Below are 25,805 nucleotides of genomic sequence, written 5' to 3' on the forward strand. Positions count from 1 at the left end.
AATTATATAAGTCAATACAAATGTTAGGTAAATTTGAATTTTTATAAAATCATTGAACCAATTATATTGACATCTTTAAGAACATCCCACTAGAAACCATACCTGACCAACACAGCCAATAAATCCTGTGTATACTCCAGCTCCAGGGTTGATCACCTCACTAGGATCTACACCTCCCAGGTACAGAGGTCGCTCCAAGTTGAGACCCACTGACTTATTACCAGATGCTGATCCTACGAGAAACAGAATGAAACAAAACTTTACAGATTTCACTTCAACACATGTGATTAGCTAGGACAAAACTATTCTGAGATCAGGAATGAACAAAGTGAATTTAAAGGTGTAAAAAAGGTCTGTTGTCTAATGCATAAATAGGACTGGGAGAACACGCCAACTTAGAGCTAAGATCTTATTCTGAAATTAAACGCTAACACTAACTAATTTAAAAGCTTAGGTATTAAGACAAAGAATAAAAAATCTAGAAATAGTTCTGAAAATAAATTGTAATTCACTTTAACTAATAAAAGTCTTAAATATTATCTGTTAGAAACTAAACACTTATATGTAAGTTTTAAATCTTCATCCTGTCACACAGAAAATAAAATTATCTTATATCCATGTAACAGAAAAAAATTATTCTTAAAATTGTCCAACGTTTATTAATTTAGTAGCACCCAAAATTCTTAAACATGCAAATTTAAAAATAAAATTATTATATATTAAACTTATTCCAAGTACCAAACAACACACATGAAAAAAAACTTGCTTCCATGGTATTGGACCAGCAGTAGAGTAAGCAAGATGTGACAAGACGCACACACAAAAAGGTCTTGTCTCAATGAGCTATCACAAACTACTTACCATACGATGTTGAGGTAAGGGTTGGTTAAAGCAAAATATGAGATGAAATGAGGCTTGTGTATAAGCAGATGCAATATTCAGCAATTATTATGACATGCAAAGCATTTGAGTTTATTTTCTGAGAAGCATTACAGCAAGAGCTATATTTCAACAGTTCTTCACCTTTATCTCTCTAATGATCCAGCTATGAAAATCAAGTTTGACACATGCTATCTAATACATTTTGATCTGCTGAAACTTTAACCTTCAAATCTGGGATTACAAAGCTGAGATGAAACATTTCTCACAAAGACAGGGGAACAAATTTTATAGCAAAGTGAAAACTACTTCCTCTGACCAGCAGTTAACTAATGTACTAAGCAATGATCTAATATTGTGATCTGTGCTGCACTAGTGGCCTTCGCAATGACCAATCTGTTCCTTTTTTTACAAGCCAGTTATCAGTTTAAAGCCGTAACCATGTGGAAATGATCTATTGTTTCCCTTTTGAATGCAAATGCATGAGTTACTTTATTTTGCGCAAATAATGCAATTCCACAACAATAATAATAGATGCTTGAAATAAAATGATTCAAATAAAAATAGTGTTTAAAACTGCTTTTTACTTGCAACCGTGTCAAATGACAAATTTTTCATTGTTGTATAGTCATAAAATGCTGTTTCTAGTGAAGTAACTTGCTTGACTTTGAAAGTTAAATATATATCAAGTTTCATTACAAGACTGTTGGTTTATTTGCTTTTCATCTACTCTTACAAGCTTACTGTGTCCTTGTGTAACATTAACTAACCAAATCCATTCCTGTATTCAAATGTTCACCATTGACCAAAACTCAAAGCTGCCATTGTCATATATTTTTTTTTATAGTTATACATTTATATCCAAAGAAAAATGGATAACTATAGCACATGCTGTAAGCTAATAAACATGTGTAAAACTATCTAGTAGACTTTGGATGACAAGAGAGTGGACAATCTTAATAGCCATGTATGGTATGGGCTTGAGACAGTGGACTGTCTTAATAGCCATATATGGTATGGCCTTGAGACAGTGGACAATCTAACAATATTTGCTTTCATCCTTTGCAGATGGTATGCTCTTGTCAAACATAATTATCTTTTTTTCACAACTTTAAGATTAAAAATTATAAGAGCCAGCATTTAGCTATTCATTCCATGCCATTGCTGCACCATTAAAACATTGTTTTTAATTTCATTTTTCATACACAAGGCAAATAAACAAATAAATTGTAAGCCTGAAGTCATTCTGAAGCTGAAACAAAACAAAACGCCCATGCCATGCGCAATACAAAAGTATTTTAAAATGAAAGTCCATAGATTCTGTAATATAATTGAAAATGCAAAAAAATAAATTAGCTGTATGAACAAAGATCCAATTGCTAAAGCAACATTCACAATTGAACAAATATAAGAACACAGGACAATAGCATTAAAAATAAATGTCCAGACACTGTTAATAGCTGAAGCCATACATTCTGTTATCAGGCTTAAGCAAGATTAAAACTAGAACAGAAAGATATGAGCAATCTCAAGAGATTTAAGCTCTAAGACTATTAATTCAAAACTAAGACCAAAAAAAAATGTAGAAATAATCTAGTTGTAAGTTACACTAAAAATTAAACAAACCATAAGATATGGTTATATGTAGATTTACATTGGCCATTGAGCTTTTTAATTTATATAATTTACATCCTGCCCTAATGACTTTTGCTATTGAAATTTAACAAATCATTTTTTTTAAAACTTAGATCAAATGCTTTTCATTTATTTTAAAAATGATCACATGAAATACTTTAATCACAGTAAAAATTGTTTTGTTCTTTTTTTTTTCTCAATACCAAAGCAATGTGAATCTACACACAAGTGATACAGTTAACAAAACAGAAGATAGCGAAACATAACAAAAGAATTGGTTCAGAAGATGTGGTTGATCATCTGTGTTGGACCATATACCTCTGATGACATCCCCTCTATCCAAGCGATCATACAGTTGCCTATCATTAGCAGCTACTTGGGCTAATGTACAAGGGGAGAGAATAAACCAGGTCATGTTTAGACAAATCAACAATTTCATCTTTTTAAAAAAAAATTCTAAAGAAAAAAAAAAAAGGAAGATGTTTGAAAAAGTAAATAAATAAACTTTTAAGCAAATTTGGAGAATTCTAGCTGAATTCTAGCAATGAATCTGATTCAGTAAAAATGTGAAGCATGATGGTACATGTTAGTAACATTACAGTAATTTGGATCTTATGTAAACTATGCACCATCTTATGAATCCAATGTGAAATACAAAACAGTTGTGGCCTCAAGTTTATCAAAAACATAATGAACTTGTATCCTGTGATTCATTTGAACACGATATACAACCTAAAGTTAAGATAGAGTGTAGGTTTAGAAATAACCAAATGGTGCCAGTGGTAAGGCTGATGTGTTCAGTGTTTGACATGCAGTGAGCTCCTTTGTTTTTACTATGAATATTTCAGATAAATGTTGATGAATTACTAAAAGTGGAATTGCTATATCACCTCGCCAGGGTAATGGCTAAGATGAACACTTCTCAAATAAATTGTTTCGTGCTATTATACTATTACCTTATATTGAATATAATCTTCAGAATTGATAACCAAATTTATTTTTAAAAAAATGCTTTATTTATCTTTGGTCTAGAATAATATGAGAATATATGATGTAGTCTTAATAAAATATTTCCTTTAAAAAAAAAAAAAGCCATGATTAAGCAATGACATATAAACACTTAGTGAACAACAATTAGTTTTTATAAATCAGCTTGAAAAGTTAATTTGAAAAAGTTTCATTTTAATTGTCATCTAACATAGATAGCACTATAGTGATACAGTGTAATGTTATAAAACAAAAAAAAAAGTGAAGAGATTTTTAAGGCAACCAAAATATAGTGGTGCTTTTAACAGCATATATTATATATGTGTTCTAGTAAAAAAAAACAACAACATAAAACAAATGGAAAAAATAAAATGACACCCAATGGCCAGCTCCATACTTTCACAGTAGTGAACCCCAAAGATTACCAGAGAAGCATGCAACATGGTGTTTATAAAACACTGAGTACCACACACAACACATGTATTGAAAGAGATGTATACAATATGTATTGAAAGAGATGTATACAATATGTATTGTAGAGCGCTATTGTTATAATAAATGATTCAGATCACAGGATAATAAAGAGGAGCATTAGTATTTATATACTTTTGTATACATGGGAGAGTATTACATTCACGTAGAATGGTGAAATGATCAGTGAAGCCATCAAATAACACATGTTGTACATAGGGGTCAACTAATTAACATGTGTCACACAGAGGTCAACTAATTGATATGTCACACAGAGGTCAAGTAATTACCATGTGTCACACAAAGAAGTAAGTAATTAACCTGTCATACACAGAAGTTGACTATTTTTCCAAACATTGTTTATCTCTAGCCTTATGTCATAAAACAAAACAAGTACATATAAATGTATATTGGTAAAAGGAATCAAGCTAAAATGCTTAATAAGCAAGTACAAAAATAATTTCAGTTTATGTAATATTAATCTCGTTTCACTTACAAGATTTAACAAAGAATCATCTAATTCAAGTCTTTGATTTGAAGGAAAAAAAAACAAAACAAACAAAAACATGACTTGCAAAACGAGAACACAAGCTTAAAGATTCATATAGTTGCAATGAGCGTTACAACTGGCTTATAGTGTTCCATGATGACAACACAAGTGATACAGACATGGATTAATTAGACAAGAGGGTTATAACAAAATAATTAACTTGTCCTTGCTGTAGGCCAAGACATAATTCAAACGAATAAACTGAAACACACATGAAGTCAATGGACAGAAGAATGAAGTGTGTGCAAGAAAGTCACTTACCGTTAACAGACTCTTCGTCATTGACTGTCAGCATACCCTCACGTCCTCTGCGCTCAGCGACAACTTTGGTCCACTCATTGGCTCTCAGGGGGTAACGACTCCTGATTATTGCTGGACCTGTGGTCAAGGAAAAGAATATGAAAGCCAAAATTAGATCTTGTCTATGATGTTTTGGATATGTAAACTGAAGCAAGATGAAGTTTATATAAGACAAGACTTGAATCAAGGTAAAGTTTCTGCAGGCAGTTTTTGAGGATGTCACTGTGTTGAACACATCAATAAACTGCCATCTAGTTTCTCTTTAGATTAAGATTAACTGAGACTTTTAATAAGACCTTCCAATATAAGTTAAAATATGTGTAAACTGATGATTATAAATAACTTTACATAATAGTCAATGACTTGATTATCACTTGATTATAAAACAATAGTACTGGAAAATAAAATGGACTGCAATTTTGTATGTCATCTTAATACATTAATACTAAGAGGAGGGGAGGAAATTATCTGTGGTAAATAAAAGCTACCAACAGACAAAATGTTTGTTTACAGTTTACATCAAGACTTTCAAATAAAAGAAAACAATTATGCACTAAAGAACTAAAATCCTTTTTTGAACTCTTCACTACTTGAATCTTAACACATAAAGGCATAAATAATGAGAGTCATTTTGTTTATGAAATTTAACATGGATAGGACGTAATTATCTTCTGTTAATAAGAAGCATCAGTAATTTAATTTAATTATTTCTGAATACAAAGACTCTCACACTAACACATAAAAAGTAGAAATTGCAGATATTTACATATAGGCATCTGTTTCACACAGATCATGTAACAAAAACTTGTGAAATCAATGGCATCAATCAAAAAAAAAATTGTGGATAAAAGTGTATTTATTAACCAAGACTAAATTAAAAAACAAAAAACAAAAAACGTATCTATACTATTACACAAACTAACAGATAAAGATGGGATATTCAATTGCTAAAAAGAAACCCTAAAAGAATAAATTTTTATTGTGATCTTTGAAGTGCAAGGAAATTATAAAGGGGAAATAAATTTTATGATCAGGCGGCTAGAAGTCACTAAATTAAGAGGTGCTTCTACTACATAAAGAAATGGGATCATCCCAACTCTTGCAAAAGTTTTTTCTTTATTGTCCTTTTTACAGTCTTAACATAATTTCTTATTTATCTTCTGTTTTCTCTTTAGGATATCCAACTTTGTATATGTGTTTCTGAGTTTATAATTTGCTATAAATGGTTGAGCTCACCTGAGCCAACATCAAATCTAAACTCCAAATGTCTGTCTTTGACAACAAGTGCAATAAAATCTTGCTTTCCATCGGCCTTCTGGGCATTGTACAGAATGATGCCATCTTCTAATCTTCTGGGGTTAAAGTCTAACTTGATGCTCAGGGTCATAAGTCCACCTTTAATTGTGTCATAAGAAATGAAGGAGGTTCTATCAAACGCTGGGTCAGCTATCTGGATGGCTGCAGAAAGAATAAAACAAAGTAAGGTCACACTACATTAATGAAGGGAAAAAAAAGTTTACTTAATCTACTATATAAAACAGAAAGTAAGGCGTATGTATGTATGTATTTATGCATGTATGTATATCCCGCATAGAAATCAAACCATTTAACCAATCTTGACCAATCTTTAACCAAACTTGGCATAAATGTTCCTTAGATCATGGCAGAGACCATAGTGTATGTTAAATGTCACTAAAAATAGACAAAAAGTACCTAATTGTATCTCTTTCAAAAATGGAAACTTTTTAAATAAATCGGGTAAACCCCGTTTTCACAGTATTTTATATTTGATATAAATAGGTCAGCTGAATGGGTAAACTTATTTTCACACTCTAATTTTATTTTCGTGGCAAAATAAAAAAAATGAGAAGGGAACATTCATCATGTTTAACATCGAGCTAAATTCAAACCAGTAGCTCAATAATACCAATAGTAAGGCCAGCAGGTTGTGGGTCATATCCGGCTAATAATTAGATAAAAACATTCAGACACTTACTTCTACTGCAGCGATCTCCAGTCAATCTTAATGGACAAGCACAAGAGTAGCCACCTTGAGGCAGATTGACACACCTGCCTTCTGGTCCACAAAGTCCTAAGCATAGCATAGAGCAAATGAAGCAGAAGTTTCAAAATACAATTTATTGGGGTTAAAAAGTAGCAGAAATAAAATGAAAGAAAGAAAAAGAAAGAAAAAAATAGAAAGAAAAAGAGAAAGAAATTAAATGAAAGAAAGAAAAAGAAAGAAAAAAATAGAAAGAAAAAGAGAAAGAAATCAAATGAAAGAAAGAAAGAAAGAAAGAGAAATTGAATGAAAGAAATAAAAGGAAATTAAATGAAAGAAAAAAAAAAGAAAGAAAAAGAGAAAGAGAAAAAGAGAAAAAAAAGAGAAAAAGAAAAATATCAAATGAAAAAAAGAAAGAGAGAAATAAAAAAAGAAAGAAAAAGATAAAGAAATCAAATGAAAGAAATAAAGAGAAATAGAAATAAAGAAAGAGAGAAAGAAATGAAATGAGAGAAAGAAAAAGAAATTAAATGATAGAAAAAGATAAAGAAAAATTCCAAGGAAAGGAAGAAAAGAGAAAGAAAGAGATGGATGAAGCTGGTTTGTGATGCTTACCAGTGACAGGCAAAGATGACTACCTAGCATAGAATCTTACTCACCTGGGGAGCAGGTCTCTCTCCTCTGCTCACATTTCTCTCCTCCAAACCCTGAAGGGCACTCACACACATAGCCATAGCGAATGTTGAAGGCTCTGCAAGTGCCGCCGTTCACACATGGCCTCTCAATAGCACACACGTCATAGGGGATGACATTTTTCAGACTCACTGCCTCAGCACCCAGGTTCATATTCACACCTTTAACCTGCACTTGACTCAGACTGCCTGTAAGCCAAACAAACGAGTTTTCTGTTGTCACACTAAATCACATACACAGTAGTCTTTTAACTAGAAGTAAAAAGTAAAGTTCCCCTTGCGATCTATAGGGCAGATGATGTAAAGGTCATCTGTTTTCTGTGGACCACTATTTACAAGGCTGTCATGTGGCCAGCACACTGACCAACCACCTTTACTTTTCCCCAACTAATGTCAGGTACCCATTAGAGCTGGATGGACTCAGAGGCACCAAAGTTCCCAAAATTAAAAATCCCAGTCTCCACCAGGATTCGAACCCATAACCCTGCTTCAGAAGCCAATCTCTTTACTACTCAGCCACCCCATATCCTCTTTTAACTAAAAGCACCAGAAAATTGTCTTATACATTCTAACAACTGTCCTTACCTCCTCTCCCCCCCCCCCCACTACCCAAAAAAAAATAATTGATAAATGTTGAGTAGGTAATATCTGAAAAAAACAACAACTATACTTTTACAAGTTACCGTACTAGATTTTCAGAATTGGTGACAAGTTCATTAAAACATTGGCTAACAATACAAAATGAAACATTGCATGCAGCACTCTAGGCTAGGTTTTATCAGACTGAAAGGTTATTGTGATACTATATTGGGTCACATCAAAGTTCATGTTTCTTTCTGAGGTTTTAAGAATTTGTCAATAAATAATAAATTGAACTTTCATTTCCTCTAATGCAGGGGTTCTCAACCTGTGGGTCGCGACCCCCTTGGGGGGCGATTGACGATTTGCCAGGGGTCGCCTAAGACCATCAAAAATAGGGATTGTTATTGTCTACTCTTCCAATGCTGTATGTGTGTGTGTGTGTGTGTGGGGGGGGGGGGGTTGCGGCAGAGTGGGGGATTGTAATAAGGGGTCGCCAAAGATAAAAGGTTGAGAACCGCTGCTCTAATGGATAGAATAATTCACTTTACATTTGTCCAGAATAAGTGAAAACTTCAAATATATGATGCAATCTTTAGATAAATATTCAAAGTGCCCTAAACAATTTTTTTTTTTTTACAAATATTGAGCATTTCTGTTTCTGACCTTTACATCATCTGCCCTAAAGACCACAAGGTCTGAAAGCGGAACTTTATTTTTACTATTGAGTATTTAAAAACAGAAAAGCATTCTTCAATGGATCTTAATCAGGATGGCGTAAACGCAACTTACCAACAAAGCCACGGGAATAACCAGTGGAAGGAGGAATATCTCTGTAGTCTGGAACAGAGCCGAGGTAGAGAGGTGCACCAAGGTCTAGACCTTCATGCTGCCCAGGAGCGACACCAACATAAGCAGGTTCATCATTGACTAGCAAAGTGCCTGACAATACAAAGAAATAATAACTTTACTTTTCTATTTCAGATGCCGAACTAGTATTGTTAATTAGAATGAAGACATGACATTAACAACATAAAAGCTAAAGATTATAAAAAAAAAACACCAACCATTTTTTTTGGATCGCTTTAGGTGCACAGTATGCCATTTGTTCAGCTCTAGAGACCTGTTACCTCGTATGATGGCAGGGCCAGAACCAACATCAAACCTGTCCATGGTTAAAAGTTTAATTTTACAACCAAAGAGCAACAAAAATGAGTGAACAAATATTAGTAATTGAAGAAAAAAATGCCCTAGATTCAACAAAGCCCCTTTCTGAATCAAAAATAGGTAATAATAATGGCAATGTCTTCAATTCCGAAGTGTAAGGATGAGTGCAGTGTTTCACATGAATATGCAAACCTCACAAACTCAGTTGTGATCTGCAATACAAGACATACTAAATCCAACTCTCATGACTCACTTGTTACAATACCATGCTTCTGGCTTATGCCTTAAAAAATGTATTAAGGATGCGTAAAGTGAAACAATGTCACCTGAACTCTGGAACCTGCTGTTGCAATCCAAAGCAGACAAAGTCTCCTGCAGCAGTGGGGTATTGTCCATTGTACAACAGCAAGCCATCAGTTGATTCAGGTCGGAAAGACAACAAAATATCTAGGTCTTGGTAGGCATCAGTAAGTGGTAGGTACTCCAGATATGAATTCTCATTATTTCTTCCAAAGTATGGCACCAAGGCTTGAAAACAGAGCAATAGGAAACAGTCATTGTTTGTGGAAGTTTTACAAAAGTCCAACAAAACCAGCCTATATAAATACTAAACTCTTATCTGTACAAACATATGATATCAGTGTAAGAAAAAACAAAACTATAGCTCTTCTTCACACATGTATGCATTCAATGTAAGGGGAAATAACTTAACAGTCCCATTACTAAAGATGCATAATTTAATGTGAGCCATGGATTCATTACATTTTTTTAAAAATGTGGTCTTGTTAAAACTATTACATTCTAATTATGAAGAACACACACATGCATCATTTCAAATCAATTAGTACCCATTAATTATGAGTCAGTACTATGGCCACACAGTTTAGATGTAGCACCTATGCTTACCTCCAACAAAAAGGTAGACAGGATAAACAGAAGGGCCAACTTGACCTGAACCCTGGCAGGCATATGCACCTGTGTCTCCTTCCCTGACTCTTGGGATGTACAGGCTGCCATCCTGACTCACTTCATGCTCACTACAAAGAAATCAACATGGGTGAGACTTAATAGCTGAATAGAACATAGGTGAGACTTAATAGCTGAATAGAACATAGGTGAGACCTTATAGCTGAATAAAAAATAGGTGAGACTTAAAAGTTGAATAGAACATAGGTGAGACTTAATAGCTGAATAGAGCATAGGTGAGACTTAATAGCTGAATAGAGCATAGGTGAGACTTAATAGCTGAATAGAACATAGGTGAGACTTAATAGCTGAATAGAACATAGGTGAGACTTAATAGCAGAATAGAACATAGGTGAGACTTAATAGCTGAATAGAACATAGGTGAGACTTAATAGCTAAATAAAACATAGGTGAGACTTAATAGCTAAATAGAACATTGGTGAAACTTAATGGCATTGGCTTCAGAAGCCTGAGAAGGCCCACAAGTTTGAATTCAGATAGTTCCTTTTTTTAAAAAAGGAAAATTCTAAAAAGTGATCCCCCAGAACCTATTCTTTCATCCCCTACCCCTTTCCAACTGCCCCAGACAAGAGATAGGATCACAGTGTATTGAGAAAGCTAACAGCATGAAATTGTGCAAAACAAAAACAATTGTTAAATAAGAAAAACATAAAAAATATATCTAATAGGGGTGCACCGGATAGTACTTTTTGATATCCGGCCGGAGCTGGATATGACCGGATAGTAAAATTTGATATTCGGCCGGGGCCGGAGCCGGAGCCGAATACCTAAGTGTCTTGTAAATAGCTTGTATTGCTGAGCATTTTACGAAACTGTTAAATAACATACCTTTATTTATTGGTATTATTTTTTTTCCTTTTATATACCTTATTGTTTTAAACTCTGTTACTGATTGATTTATTCAAGCTTAACAGTATTTATAAACAAAAATTAATCTGTGTAGCATGTGCGAGGCCACCAACCATAAAGGCTGTGTGTTGGAGGGTCAATGTAAAATATGTTAGTATATATTTAACTAGTTACTAATGTAAATCTCTCATCTGGCTTGTATGGTGGTTGGATGTATGTGTTCAAGAATTTCTGACCAACAACTGGTCATCAGACTTGTAATTTTAAGTCCAAAGACTGCTTCTGGTTCTGGTTTCAAGGGCTTAATACTGATAGCTGTTAGTTAATAGTTGGAATCTGAAGCGTAGTAGGTCATATATTTATTAATCCATTTGCGGCAAACGATATTTTATTAACAGCAGGAACATCTATTATACCTACTCATAGCCTGAGCCTTAAATGTTGCGAAGCATAGATTTAATTGTAGTCTGTAGGCCTATTATTGGTATCTATGTTTAGATCTACTGTTATATAGATCTAAGAAAATCAGGAAAATCAACTATAGAAGAAAAAAAAAACTCATTCACACCCTCCGTACCAAAAAAAAAAACATAAATAGACTCTGTGTTCGACTGATAGTAACAATCTGGTCAGATAGACGCAGTGAGCCTACACATGTAGTCATAGTGTAGTGTGTATAGATGATGGTGTTGATCATCACGCGTTTTTGTTCTTGGGCATTCGCAATAGTGTTTAGTGTGCAGGCGAAAAAAGATAACACATTGGCATGGTCAGTCAAGCATAGGCCTATAGATAAATTATATCTCTGTACCTTAGTTACAGAGGTCAAGTGTTTCTTAATATTCCAGCATATTTTTTCTTTGTTTGCTAGATGTAATTGTGGTGCTTTAGATCAATTTATTTTCTGTGATGTTAAATTTTACTGTAAGGTTTTCCTTAATATATTAAGTCAATAGATTAAAACAATGATATTAGTTTTCTTTCTAAAAGTTTTAATACAAGGGGAACAAATACATACACGCACACATGCACATATTTGTTTTATTTTATTGTGCAACGAACGTGTGTTCAGCGCCCTAAATGACATTTCTCTCCAAGTAAACAAACTTAGTCTCATCATCTAGTCACCTCTAGACAGTGTCAATGTTTCTCAACAATCTGCGTTAATCCATTCTGGCTTAAGAATGGTCAATGTCTATCAATACATTGTCATGGATTAAACAAATAAGAAGTTGAGCGTGTTGAGTCTCTTGAGCCCTCCCTTTAAAGATACCCCAGGTCAGTGTCTGTTTGGCTTGTAGTCCAGCCTCCTAATTGAGACTTTAAGTAAACAAACTTATTGTCCCTGCCAATAGTATAAAAGGTGTGGGTTGTGGTCCAGACCCTTGATTGACAACCTATCTCATAATAAACACACTCATACCAGAGTAACCTTATGGAGATTTGGCTTGTAGTCCCGCCCCTAATAAAAATTCTTCTCCAAATAAACAAACTCAGTTCCCTCATAAGATGTGACCTCTAGACTGTGTCAACACGTTGACATCTGGCTTAATGTGGTCAGCTGCCTATCAGTGAACTCAATGTTATGGACTAAACAAACAAAAGGAGGTGGGGGTTGCTCATCTCTACCTCTGGAGATATACTCGCACATCTAGACAATCAGCTTGACATAGTTAAGAAATATTACATGGTTACTAGACCACTCAAAGGTCAAGACAAGCTTTTAAAATGTGCCAGACATCGCTGCTACGTATGTAATACGAATTTATAATGTAAAGTCTAGTCCCCCCCCCCCCCCCCAATAACAAACCTAGTTCCCTCGTGTGACCTCTAGAGAGTGCTTACGTCCATCGTATCTGACTTGGGGTCACCTGTCAATCAATGAACTCAATGTGATGGGCTAAACAAATAAAAGGGGAAGGGAGTTGTTCATCTAGAAATATACCTGGTTACATTAGAGGTGTGGCTCTTGTAGTCCAGCCCCCCCCCCCCCAATAAAGATTAACTACTAAGTAAACAAACTCAGTTCCCTCGAAAGGTGTGACTATTAGAGAGTGTCAATACGCTGACATTAAACCTACGTCCATCGTATTTAACTTGTGGTTACCCGCCCATAAAAAACTCAATGTGATGGACTAAACAAATAAAAGGGGTGGGAGTTGTTCATCTCTACCTCTGGAGATATACCCGCACAGCTAGACAGACGTCTGGTCAGCATGACGTAGTCAAAGAATGTAGCATTTTAACATGTTAACTAACTTACTCAAAGGTCAAGACAAATTGAAAAAAGTGCCAGCCATTGCTGCTCTGTATGTAAAGCGCACTTATGATGTAAAGTTTCATTTCTATTTATATTAAGTTATTAACACGCCTTGTCTTTATAATAAATGAAGTTTGGTGCATATTCATAATGGCTCTATTTTTAAGCACATTATTTTGTTTTCATATAAGCATTAATACATTCTATAACAGACAGTAATGGAACGAGGTCCACTTTATGCATATTAAATAGGTGTATTTTTTACTATCCGGTTTACTATCCGGTAGTGATATCCGACCGGAGCCGAATAGCACCGGATAGTAAAAAATGCCGGATATTCGGCAGAAGCCGGAGCCGGAGGGACTATCCGGTGCACCCCTAATATCTAATCGCACAGATTTATTATTGTTAGTCTAGAACTATTACAAATTTAATTACATGACTAATTGATACACTTAATATAAGCTTTTTTTTTAAAATGTATTTGTTTTTATTTTGCCATCAAATGAAATTTTCAATATATTTGTTCAAGTTAATTTCTCTTAGTATGAACCTTTAACAAACTTTAAATCTGACAATTAAATACAGTCTACTTCTGACCTTAAACCATACAAATGAGGTAAGCAATGCAGCTGTAGCATTTAATTAAACTCTATAGTTTCATATCCAATAATTCAAACTTTGAACCTTGCATTGTATTTCAACTACCTCAGCCTCTTGAACCCTGCACTCAATGCAAAGCACTCAAAGTACCTCAATGCTTTGAACCCTACACTTGCAAAACAACTACATCAGTGAGTCCTGTTGTACATTGTTCAGATTGACTAATGAGTCACAAGCACTTACTAAGGTAGTTCGCCATCTTTTTTAATCCATGTCACCCTGGGTGGTCCTGAGCTCTGAATATTACACTTGAGCTGGGCTGGGCTGCCTAATGCTGCTGTGGTATACTCCTGGAAGGTGTTGATTGATGGCTTGGCTGAAAACAACAGAGAAACAACAAGTACAATGACAGAAAAAAACATCTTTTGACATTACGACAAAGAGGCAAATATCTATAATATAAAGCAGACAGTAAGGCGTATGTATGTACGTAAGTCCCGAATAAAAATGTAAACCATTAGTGATTAGACCAATCTTGATAAAACTAGTTATTTAGACCATGGTGGAGACCGTAGTATATGTTTAATATCCCTCCCACAACCGCAGGGACCTAAAAAATAGATATAAGGTACGTAACTGTATCTCTATTGAAGGACAAAACTTAACAAATCAGGTAAACCTGTTTTCACACTATTTTATATTTGATTGAATATGAACGGGTAAACCCATTTTCTCACTCTACTTTTATTTTCATAGCAAAATAAAAAATGTGACAGGGACATGTTTCATGTTTGACATGGATCTAAATTCAATCCAGTAGGTCAGTAATACTCAATTTAAGTCCTGCAGTCCGGGGGTCATATCTGGCTAGAAATAATATATAATATAATACAATCTTGTATTTTTCCCCTTTTAAACTGTCCATTTATATTCCCTGATTTTGCCATTATCTCAAAGTAGATTTATTCTACATTTCTTCTAGAATATTGGTCTTTGAAAAATAAATCTAGTCTTATGACAATAAATCTGCACTGTTTAGCAAACTAAGTGAGTGCAATAAGTGAGCTTACCAGTGACCTTCAACCTGATATCAACAGTTCTTGATCCCGCAGGGGCTGTAAGTGTGCAGCGGTAGGTGCCACTGTCACTAACCTTTGCATTCTCTATGTGAAGTGAATAATTGGAGATGACAGCGTAGCGGCTTATTGGGCCCTCCAGTTTGGACCATTTGAAAGTAGCAGATTCAGTGAAGGATTCTGGAAAGAGTTGAAACAACTTCTGCAAGACTTAGCAATAGAGAGCATGAGGGCTGGAACTGGATTAATAGAAGGCACAATGATACAACAGTACCAGTCAAGCTACACTAAGTGACCTGATGGGAAAGACTACACTTTATGTAGTACAGTATGCAGTTGTGAGGTTAATCATTTACCATCACAGTATAAACATTTAGTTGAAAAATAATATCATGGTTTTGTTTATAATTACCCTAAGACTACTTACACCCTCCCCTTAAAATGTATACCATGGTAATATTATAATTACCATAAGTCTATTAACACCCTCCCCTCAAAATATATACCATGGTAATGTTATAATTACCATAAGACTTCTAACACCCTCCCCTCAAAATGTATACCATTGTAATGTTTATAAGGTATATTTAACATATAAACATAGCAATAAAGAAAATGGTCATTGAAAATGTTGCCAGATCATGGTAGCTATACTAACCTGGGGTACACTCCAGATCTATTGCATCTCCCTCTACGAAATAGTTGACACCTATCTCATCACCAATGTCTAATGACAAATGAAAAAAAAACATTACTTAAATGTAGATCTCACACCAGCAGCCTGAGTAGATACATGGTCACATGATTATTAGTAGTTTTGATTCAATTTCAGATCGCTCGGAGACACAAATACATGAAATGTAAGTAATGTTTCCCTTTGAGCTTATCAATCAATCCTTTCCTAAATATTCTATAGCCATTTCATCTGAATGAACTCTAATGACCTGAATATCAGACTGGGGAATCTGGCTAATTAAACACTCTATCAATGGAGAATAGTCACACAAATAATTCAGCTCTGATTCTTAGCTTTAAGTAATATGTTTGCTTAAAACATGTTTTTAACAGCTCTCACTTAACTCTCAACTCTTATATAGTCTGAGTGAACATGAACAAAAAAATTTACCATTATCAACAATGACTGGGAAAGTGATCTGCTCACGTCCAGCTTCATTTGAAGCAATACAGCTATAGCTACCAGAGTCAACAGGTGAAGCATTGTATATCCTACAAAGAAAAAGAACATTTCATTTCAAAATGACGTAATGAAATGAGAGAGGGTGGGAAAAAAAGAACAAAAAAACACTGAAACAAGATCTTTTCAAAGGTAATCAGTTCAGTTATAAGGCACAACACTTTAACTCTTTCTCTCCTGATTGACGATGCCAACGTTGATTTGAGGCTATTACGTTAAATAGATTTTTTGGATTCATTAAACTTTAATTTGTGCTGTGTAAAAAGGACATGCATTCCCCTATAATTCAATACCAAATATAACAATTTTCTGATAAAAAAACAAAAAAAGTTATTAATGTTTAATCAGGATGGTATAGTGACATACAACTGAGCAAAATGAATAACACTATCTGAACAAGAAAAATAATTACGTAGAGAAAGAGTTAACATAACAGAAGCATTTCTTATCCAGCAACTGATATAAGTGGATACATGTTTCAGACAAATGGGTTATCTGGAAGCTAGGTAGTATCTCCCCCCCTCCACTACCCAAACCTGGTTGTCTAAAATACAAATTGTTAGAGCTATGTCAATGATAGACCAAAATAGACTTCATAGAGTTCAGGCATCAACCATAATATTGTTTAAAGAAAGAAAGCAGACAAAAAACAAAAATCTCCTTTTAAATTAAATCTTCAATGAACAAAGTTTATAAAAAAATTTTACGCCAGGACTCACTATTCTTTATGACTACATAAATCTAAATCTTTCTCAAAACCAAAAATCCTAAAGAATTTAACAGCATTACGTGAGAACGCCGTCACGAATCTGATGCTGGTCAGGAAAAGCTGCTCCGTTTTCTCTCTCCCAGCGAACAGTTGGTGCAGGACTTCCTCTGGCATTGCAAATGAGCTGAATAGTGGAACCATATGGGTATCTGGGTATAATTGATGTTGGTATATCAATAGAAGGAGGCACTGTGGATGGAAGGTAAAACAATTATTTAAGTAAAACAGCTTGGTTACCTAAGGAGGCTTGAGCTCAGACAAGCAATTTTTTAATATGAGATTTGTCTAGAGCTGAGCAGTTAAAGCCTCATTGATACTCCATCCTCCTTTTCCCTAGATGTCCAAAAAATGCATTGAATGTGCTATAGGAGTATTGAAAAATGCACTATCTAAAAGCAATTATGAATAAAATCAATAGCCTTAAAAAAACAACAACATATTGTTCTAACTGAACTGTGATGCGGGTCAGTGTAGCCCTGTGTAAGAATAACCAACACATATGACACATGCCTGTGTACTTTAAAAGAACTCCAACTGTAGAGCAATGGTGATGGTTATCTAACTATGGACTGTTTTTTAGAAGGCCTTGGGTCAAGCCAGTCCGACACAGTAGGGGACAAGCAGAGTTAAGATGAGACAGAGATTCAAACTCAAGTTGTGTAAAGCTGTTATAGTCAGACTTTAACAACTGCAATTGTAAAGTACTTGATTTATATTTTTTTTGTGCTTATTTATTACACTGATTAAAGTGTCTCATAATTCCAAGTCCAAGATGTCAGTGTTTATAGAGAACAAGTAAACTTTCAGACCTTGCAATTAATGGGACAGATGAGCTTAAGGTTATCTGTTTCTATGGCCAATGGTTAATGAGCAGGTTGTCATGTGGCCAGCACAACGACCAACTGCCTTTACTTTACTTTACCCAATAAATCGGGTACCCATTAGAGTTGCTGAATTCAAAATCCCAGTCTCTACCAAGATTGGACCCCAGGACTAGACCAAGCATTTAACTACTCAGCCCCACCCCCATGTAACATGAGAATTGTTTTTAATATACAGGACCACAGGTACGGAAGCCGAGCACTTAACCACTCAGTCACCCCCCCGCTGCCCTTCCCGTTTATAGCGAATGGTAACATAAAAACATACAACTGTACTGTAAAACAATACATAATGTAAGCCAAATCCTGTAAATATTTCACTTTGTGTTCTCTTGTACTAACTACTGATCCTACTTTCCTACTTGTATTATGCTGCATTTGTGAATGAATAAATCCTAAAGACATCGACCATCATTCTCACCTACAACAATGACATCAGCATAGGCTTCACTCGAGCCAATGTCCGTGGTGGCCACACACTTGTAGCGGCCAGCATCTGCACTGGTCACCTGCCTGATGTCCAAGACTCCATTGCTTTCCCTGGCCTGTGGGGACAAGACACCATCCTCTTTGCTCCACTCAACAGTGTAAGGATATGAACCACCCAACTGGCAACTAAGACGTAAACTTGCTCCAGCTCTCACTCTTGTTGAGGACGGGCTAATCACTAAATTAGATGTCACTGAATAAAAAAAAATTATTGAAGTACTCTTTAGAAAAGATCGGACATCAAATATTTTTTTAAAAACTGTTTTAAACAGAACCATTTTATGATAACAATATAGTGAGTATCCTATCATAAAAATAGCTTAAACATAAATGAAACTGACATTGTATGCGTGCCTGAGTAGCTAGGTAACTAAAGGAACTCAAGTTCGAACCCTGATGTAGAATAGGAATATTTTATTTCAGAATCCAATGGACTTCAAATGAGTTGTGCTTTTATAGCACCTATGGGCAGAATGGAAACCATCACCCACACATGTCCATTAAAGAATTTAAACACACTGAGTTTGCTATAGGAGCATGGAAGACATGCTATATACTAAAGCAGTGATTACAATTATAATAATACAATTAAATTGCTCCTTCAAACTGCAAACATATTAAAACTTGAACGTTGTAAGACACTCCCAAGTTTGTAAAACACTTGTACAAAAGTAATCTGTGGCAGTCAAGGAACAAGGGCGTCAGTCCCATCTAGTTTAATCATTTTTTGTTTGGTTTGCACATCTTCATTCCACAACATTTGTTTATTAGACTAGACCAAGTAGAAAAAAAAAGGTAATTAAGATTAAATGTACTTAAAATAAATTCATTACAATTATGTTAGAAATATATTTAAATGTTTGTTTTACATATTTTGGATGTTCCTTCAGATTTGAAAATTATTACATCCTAACCCGTTAACCTCCCACAGGACAGTAGGGATGGCAGTGGACAGGGTTCCCAGTTCAAAGTGCATACCACATGACCAGGCAGCCACATATTACACAATAACAAATTAGATTATTACAACACAAAGGGATTAAGTAACTTGTATAAAATTAAAATTTTCATTTAAGAAAATCTAAAATACTTGTTGGATACCACTCCGAGATAACTAAAAACTGAATCAGTACTAAAAATCTACAATTACTATATGCTTAGAATTTCCAATTCCGAAGTGAACTATAATTTCACCATTAATTTTAGTTTAAAGTTAGCATGAGAGGACAACGTGCCTAAATATCCATCAAACTCATGTATTTAGTGTGAAAACCAACAGCTTACTTACCAGTGACAGTGATGAAAACAGTCTGGACCTATTCTCAAAAACTCATGTATTTAGTGTGAAAACCAACAGCTTACCAGTGACAGTAATGAAAACAGTCTGGAGCTCCATGGCTACAGAACAGATGTATTCTAAAAAACTCATGTATTTAGTGTGAAGACCAACAGCTTACCAGTGACAGTAATGAAGACAGTCTGGAAGTCATTGGCTAGAGAACAGATGTACTCTCCTGCGTACTCAGGGGTTATCCTGGGGATGTACAGAACTCCGTTGCTGACCCTGCTGCCTGGAGGCAAGGGCTGCCTATTAGGGCGACGCCATGTGATTTGTGCATTGGGCAAATCCTTGGACAGACAAGTGAGTTCAATAGACTGACCCACGGTGTAAGTCAGCCTGCTAGGGCCCACAATGGAAAGGTCTGTCTCAGGGCTTCCACTGGCATCATTTACTGAAAATTGTAAATACCTTGGCTATTAGAGAAAAGTTTATTTTAATATGATTATAGCATGTATTAATATAAAAAAAAATCTTGCATTTTTAAATTTCTTATATTCTTATGTTCAAATGGAAAGACATTAAAATGTTGAAAATAAAACATTTAAATCATGGGTTTGGTTTAAATAAAAAAAAGAGAACTTTATGAAAATTAATTACAAAAAAAGTTATTAAAATCACTATAATTATATCTGTCAGGAATCAGTAGGACATAAAAGAGTCCTAAGTTTAGGTGGACTCACCTATGACTTCCACAGTTTCTTTAGTTTCACCCAATTCATTTCTTGCCACACAAGTGTATCGACCTGCATCACTCTTTTGTACAGAATCAAATGCCAACCTGCTTCTTCCATTCTCCTGGAAATACAGACATTGAAATCATTGTTTTTTGTTTTTCAACAGAAACAGTGACACAGAAAGACAAGATGCATGATAAGTTGAGTGTACACAATCTGGGACAAACTTGTTATTTGAAGGGCTGCATTAAAAATATTCTGGTATGGGGGGAGATACATATATATTACTTATGGTTTACAACTTAAGAAAATCTTAATGTTATTTCATTTCCCATTCATAACTGTATTAATAATCTAATGTTTACACTCAATGTGATTTTTAAATTAGTTTTCTAATATACTTTTTATTTTATTCTTGTATTTTTTTTACATTAAAATTTGTCCTGAAATAAAAAGTTTTTATTAATGTGATGATTTTAATGTTTATTCAATCTTAAAATACTCCTAATATATACATTTAATTGTTAATGCAATCTTATAATACTACTAATATATACATTTAATTGTTTATGCAATGTTATAATACTCCTATATATACATTTAACTGTTAATGTAATCGTATAATACTACTAATATATATGTGTGTCCAGGGGGCATAAAAAACAATCTGCTAAGTCCCATTCAACCTGCCAACTGTAATTCGCCCACCCTTGGAATAGAGTTTACAGTAAACAAAAAGCTCTGCCGATTTTCAAATCACTTTGAGTCTAAAAATTAATAAAGATATTAATGTGATGTTTACAAATACCCAATGTGACCTATATATTTTGACACATGACACACTCTCCTGAATATGAAGTTGTCTGCCTGTTATGATTTAAGTTTTCAATTTAATAGATAAAAAAGGAATTAGGTTGACATCCTGTTAAATATGTTTATAAGATATGTTGAGTCATTAAATCCACTTACAGTTACATCATCAGGAAGCACATCTGACCTCCTCCTGGTTTCAGATCTCCAGAAGACATCAGGGGCTGGTTCACCACTGGCCACACACTCAATATACAGTCTTCTGCCTTCCTCAACAGTTATTGTAGTACCTGGGGTGATCTCAATGACTGGTGCACCTGAATGACAATCAATATTTAAACTCAACATGTTCATTTTCAAGACAATAAGTTACCTTAAGGTAAGACCGCTAGATATGAGAACTGCTTACATTAAAAGAATTATAAAAGCACCTTGCAACCTATTTGCAATCAAGTACTAACTTAGGTTTAGTATTAGTTAATAAATCCTTCCACCCCTTTCCAGCTTTATTCCTTTTCCTATCATCAAAACCATCATCACAATGAGACTGGAAATCAGAGCTATTGAGTTAAAGCTTGTGTGTGTGCGTGTGTGTGAGAGTTAAGTACCTTGAACCCTGAGACTTGCTGTTGCAGAGACTGATCCCACCACATTCTCAGATGTGCAGATATACTCTCCTTGTTCTCGTTGAGTCAAGTCACGGAACATCAGCACTCCATTCTGTTCAACTTTGGTTCTCTCTGTAAGAGGCAGGCCACCAGCTCTGGAAGAATCAAATCAAAATAGTTGTTGGACAAAGTCCTTTTTTTTTTCTTCCTACATTCTTAAATATGAATCTAAACATAAACCCAAGGTACCTTTCAAGTCTGTGAGGGAAAAACAAACTAGGGTAAATAAAAGAAGAGTAGGTTTCATTGCTTTCACTATCTTCTAGTTTAAGAGAACAATCTTTTAGCCCGTTTCTAATTTATTTCTACTCCAAAGATATTTTGTCAGACTAGAATAGCGCAGTTTTCTTAATATTGTAGCAATATCGCTTCAGGTGTATATATTTTTAATCATCTATTTTTTATGCTTGTTGTACCTTGCGTTCCTCTATATGTTAGAGTTTTGAATGTAAAACTTAAGCGAAGTTTCAATGAGCCCTTCTAAAGTGTGTCAAAACCATATCCAGGTATATATTTAAACTTTTCAATGACTTATCTTGTGTACTAGTTTGTTGGTTTTCAAAAAAAATGTAAGTAATCCATTAATTAAAAAATGAATCCAAAGAATTCTTCAGAAATTTGACCAAAAGAAAATATTAGCCAGATACTGTTGTAAGTCAATATGTATGTATAAATCATGAAGTGTCAAAGAAATTGATTGAAACGCTTGGAAAGAAAATACTTATCTAACAAATCATTAAACACGATAAAGATGTTTCAACTGACCTGGTCCAGGTGACTGTAGGTGCAGGCTGGCCTTGGGTAACTCTGCACTGGAACATGGCACTCTCACCTTGTCTTTTGATCAGGCTGACAGATGGGTACAGCGTGACAAGAGGAGGTTCACGGCCTGTTGCAAACAACAACATAAACAGAGACTTCATTACAGATCAAGATGGTGATAAGCATAGAGCAATAAACTTCACCTTTACTTAAGTCCTTTAAAAGAAGACTAAGAAGACTAAGCCATTAGTTTACAGCAACAAAAAAAAAATTTAAAAACTTATTCATTGATGATTAATGTCATGAATAAAAATCTTTACAGAAAATTTTTTTTTTATGGGAATTGATGAATAAATCTTTTATATGTACTCATTTATTTGCATATCTTTTTTTTTCTGAGCAGTGTGACATTGTGAAACAAGGAAAATATAAAAATCCTTTTTTTTTAAAACAAGGCATATCTAAAGGAGAAGAACTAAACAATTAAAACTATATCAATAATTACCAGTAATTAATTGACTAATGATTACTTTTTAAAATTGATTTATGTCCTGTCTATGCAAATGAATAATTGTGTAAAGTTTCAAACTGATACAAGAATGGGTGTGGGAGAAATAATGTATGCACTAACAGACAGGCAGACTAGACAGAGTGAGTTGATATAAGCTTTGTACAAAATACTTCCTGAATGACAATACAACTTGTCATGGATGAAAATTCGCATGAACATGTAATCCAATTTTACTTAGAAAAAACAAGATAAGTTTTCAATAGTACAAACAAATGTGAACTGTTCTTGTTGTAGTAGAATGAAACTAAACTTGAGTTGTGTGATAAGGTCTATGTTTCTTTTGGTTCATTTCACAGTTTCAGCACGATGCTGACTTAGAGCTGTTCTAATTTATTGGACTATTATTACATCATCCTTACAAAAATATAAAAGCAAAAGCTTCCCTTTCAGACCTTGCAATCTCTATGGCCAGCGGTGAACAAAGCTGTCATGTGCCCAGCACAACAAAATTTTAAATATCATTTAAAAGGTTTCCGATTGATTTCGATATAAAAAATAAATATAACTTTCCAAATACTTTTTCAGCACAGAATGTTTTGTTTTTGGACTAGCTAGACAACCAATACATCGGTGGAAGAAAAGCTTACGTTCAATATTAACAACAACAGTGGCTACTGAGACACCAGCCTCATTGGTGGCAGTGCAGATATAGCGATCACGATCTTCTGGTGTAGCCTGGAGAATTCTTAAGACATCACCTCTCACCTGGGGAAAAATTATGTATATATTCTCCTGGATCTTGCTAGATGTCAAATTACAGACTTAAGAATGACTTCCTTGTTGTTTTTTTTATTGGAGTAAATAATTTTATTGGCTGAGATATTTTGTGCTAAGAGAAAAAAAATGTACATTCCTTCATAGTGCCAAGAGTAAAAATAAGTTTGAGTTAATTGTGCTTATGAGTTAACAATTGAAGAATCTATTTCTCTTTGTTATCTCCTCTAGGTAGAAACATTTCTCATCCTATATCTTCAACAGATCAATTTTTGGGGGGTTCAGACTATTTTATGAAATCTTAACAAATGTATGCTGTGTTGATATAGATACTAAAACTTAAAGGAAAAGCACTAAGTCAAAGTTGCCTGTATTGTAATGACCAACTAAACAGTGTCTGTGAACAAAAAGGATACCTGGTGGTTGCTGGATAGTGGACCTCTAGACCTAGTCCATACAATGGTAGGAGCTGGCTCACCAGTAACAATACATCGCAGTGTTCCTGTTGTTCCTGAGCCAATAGTTAGTCCATCAGCTGGCTCTATTCTGGATGTAGGCTTTACATCTGTTGTGCAGAAAAGTGAAAAATAAAATGGTTAGAGAAATGCATGGCATTTTCCTTATAGAAAAGATTCAGAGTCAAGAATATAAAGTAACCAGTTTAAAAGTATCTTTAAAAAAAAGGAATTTTTTTCAGGAGTTGCCACATAACTGGTTTTAATAAAAGTCAGTTTGGACCCCTGAGGACGGAAACAAGTATAATAAAAGTAAATATGTTCACATTAATTTATAAGCAAGAAATGAATATAAAATAATTTATCTTGAAATCAATTCACGACATTATAAGACATTCATCATTTCTCTGTTATGTGCTTCTATAGCTAATGAATGATAGAAAATGTAGTGATTATAAACCTATGTTTTGGGTCATTCTGGCATGATTCAAGAAACTTGAATTGATTCTAAGTTTGAATGTTTTGAACATAGAAAACTTAACATCAATAAAAGACGTATTTTCTAATGTCATACAAACTTCATGGGAAGAGACATTCTACATGCATTTATATAGTCCAGATCTTAGCCCCAAGGTAGTTCATCTGAATATAAAATTCGAGGACTAACTGGTGGAGACTATCGTTTAATTACTCATGGACAGTTAAATGACTTAGTTAACCCTTAAATCTTTCTCTCCTAATCGACATAAACATTGTTGATTTGAACCCAGTCTGCAGCCTATAATCGCTGATGCTTAACTCTTTCTCTCTGTAATTATTTACCACATTCTGGTGGAATCAACATTGGTATCGTCAGTTAGGAGACAAAGAATTAAAAAGTCAGTTGTATTGTTTTCTTTCCTCCCAAAATGGTTTTAAATTTAATCTTGAATAGTTTCCCTTTGGATGAGGTGACAATGATAAAGAATCAGAAGTCATAAATGACTTTTGTCTTCATTTTGATTCACATTTTAAACATTGTTCTTGATTCTTCTTATTTTATGTTAAAAACTTTGAAACATTTTGTTTTCATTCTTTAAGTTTTGTGGCTATGTAAAGACAAGGATGAGCTCTAGGTTAAGAATATCAAGATATAACATTTCTCACTTATTGAACCAGTCACTGTAAGTCTTGATGTGGCTCTTCCAATGACAGTTCCTGTTATGCTGATGCCTGTACAAAGGTAAGTCCCAGCAAATGAAGGTTGAATGTTGGTCAACGTCAACACACCACCACTCTGTCTAGCTCCTGGAAGAAAAAAAAACAATTTTATACATCAACAATTTTATTTTTAAAGTAAACTAAGATGTGAGATTATATTTGAATAGTCGTAATTTTAGGTTTCAGATCTAGACTGTAAGTAAACTTTATAAGCAAATAAGATGGAACAACAACTGAC

At 34.3% G+C, this 25,805-nt stretch overlaps 1 protein-coding gene across 4 annotated transcripts in view; it reads right to left on the reverse strand.

The window, feature by feature from the left end:
- Positions 1-25,805, reverse strand: part of LOC106052673 (basement membrane-specific heparan sulfate proteoglycan core protein-like) — a 161,726-nt gene that overhangs the window by 8,641 nt on the left and 127,280 nt on the right. For all 4 annotated transcript variants that reach the window (XM_056007474.1, XM_056007472.1, XM_056007475.1 and 1 more), the window contains 24 exons: positions 25,514-25,654; positions 24,329-24,477; positions 23,786-23,903; positions 22,631-22,754; positions 21,806-21,960; positions 21,357-21,514; positions 20,394-20,508; positions 19,829-20,104; positions 18,304-18,564; positions 17,022-17,190; positions 16,164-16,264; positions 15,696-15,764; positions 15,032-15,217; positions 14,205-14,337; positions 10,169-10,299; positions 9,589-9,790; positions 9,163-9,260; positions 8,888-9,037; positions 7,484-7,705; positions 6,819-6,914; positions 6,059-6,280; positions 4,784-4,900; positions 2,833-2,895; positions 103-233 (listed from right to left, as the gene is read on the reverse strand). In XM_056007474.1, the coding sequence (XP_055863449.1) occupies positions 103-233; positions 2,833-2,895; positions 4,784-4,900; positions 6,059-6,280; positions 6,819-6,914; positions 7,484-7,705; positions 8,888-9,037; positions 9,163-9,260; positions 9,589-9,790; positions 10,169-10,299; positions 14,205-14,337; positions 15,032-15,217; positions 15,696-15,764; positions 16,164-16,264; positions 17,022-17,190; positions 18,304-18,564; positions 19,829-20,104; positions 20,394-20,508; positions 21,357-21,514; positions 21,806-21,960; positions 22,631-22,754; positions 23,786-23,903; positions 24,329-24,477; positions 25,514-25,654 (3,587 nt within the window). The remainder of the gene's footprint in view (positions 1-102; positions 234-2,832; positions 2,896-4,783; positions 4,901-6,058; positions 6,281-6,818; positions 6,915-7,483; positions 7,706-8,887; positions 9,038-9,162; positions 9,261-9,588; positions 9,791-10,168; positions 10,300-14,204; positions 14,338-15,031; positions 15,218-15,695; positions 15,765-16,163; positions 16,265-17,021; positions 17,191-18,303; positions 18,565-19,828; positions 20,105-20,393; positions 20,509-21,356; positions 21,515-21,805; positions 21,961-22,630; positions 22,755-23,785; positions 23,904-24,328; positions 24,478-25,513; positions 25,655-25,805) is intronic.

The sequence above is a fragment of the Biomphalaria glabrata genome, chromosome 13 (genome assembly GCF_947242115.1).
Source record: "Biomphalaria glabrata chromosome 13, xgBioGlab47.1, whole genome shotgun sequence".
NCBI classification, from domain to species: Eukaryota; Metazoa; Mollusca; class Gastropoda; family Planorbidae; genus Biomphalaria; species Biomphalaria glabrata.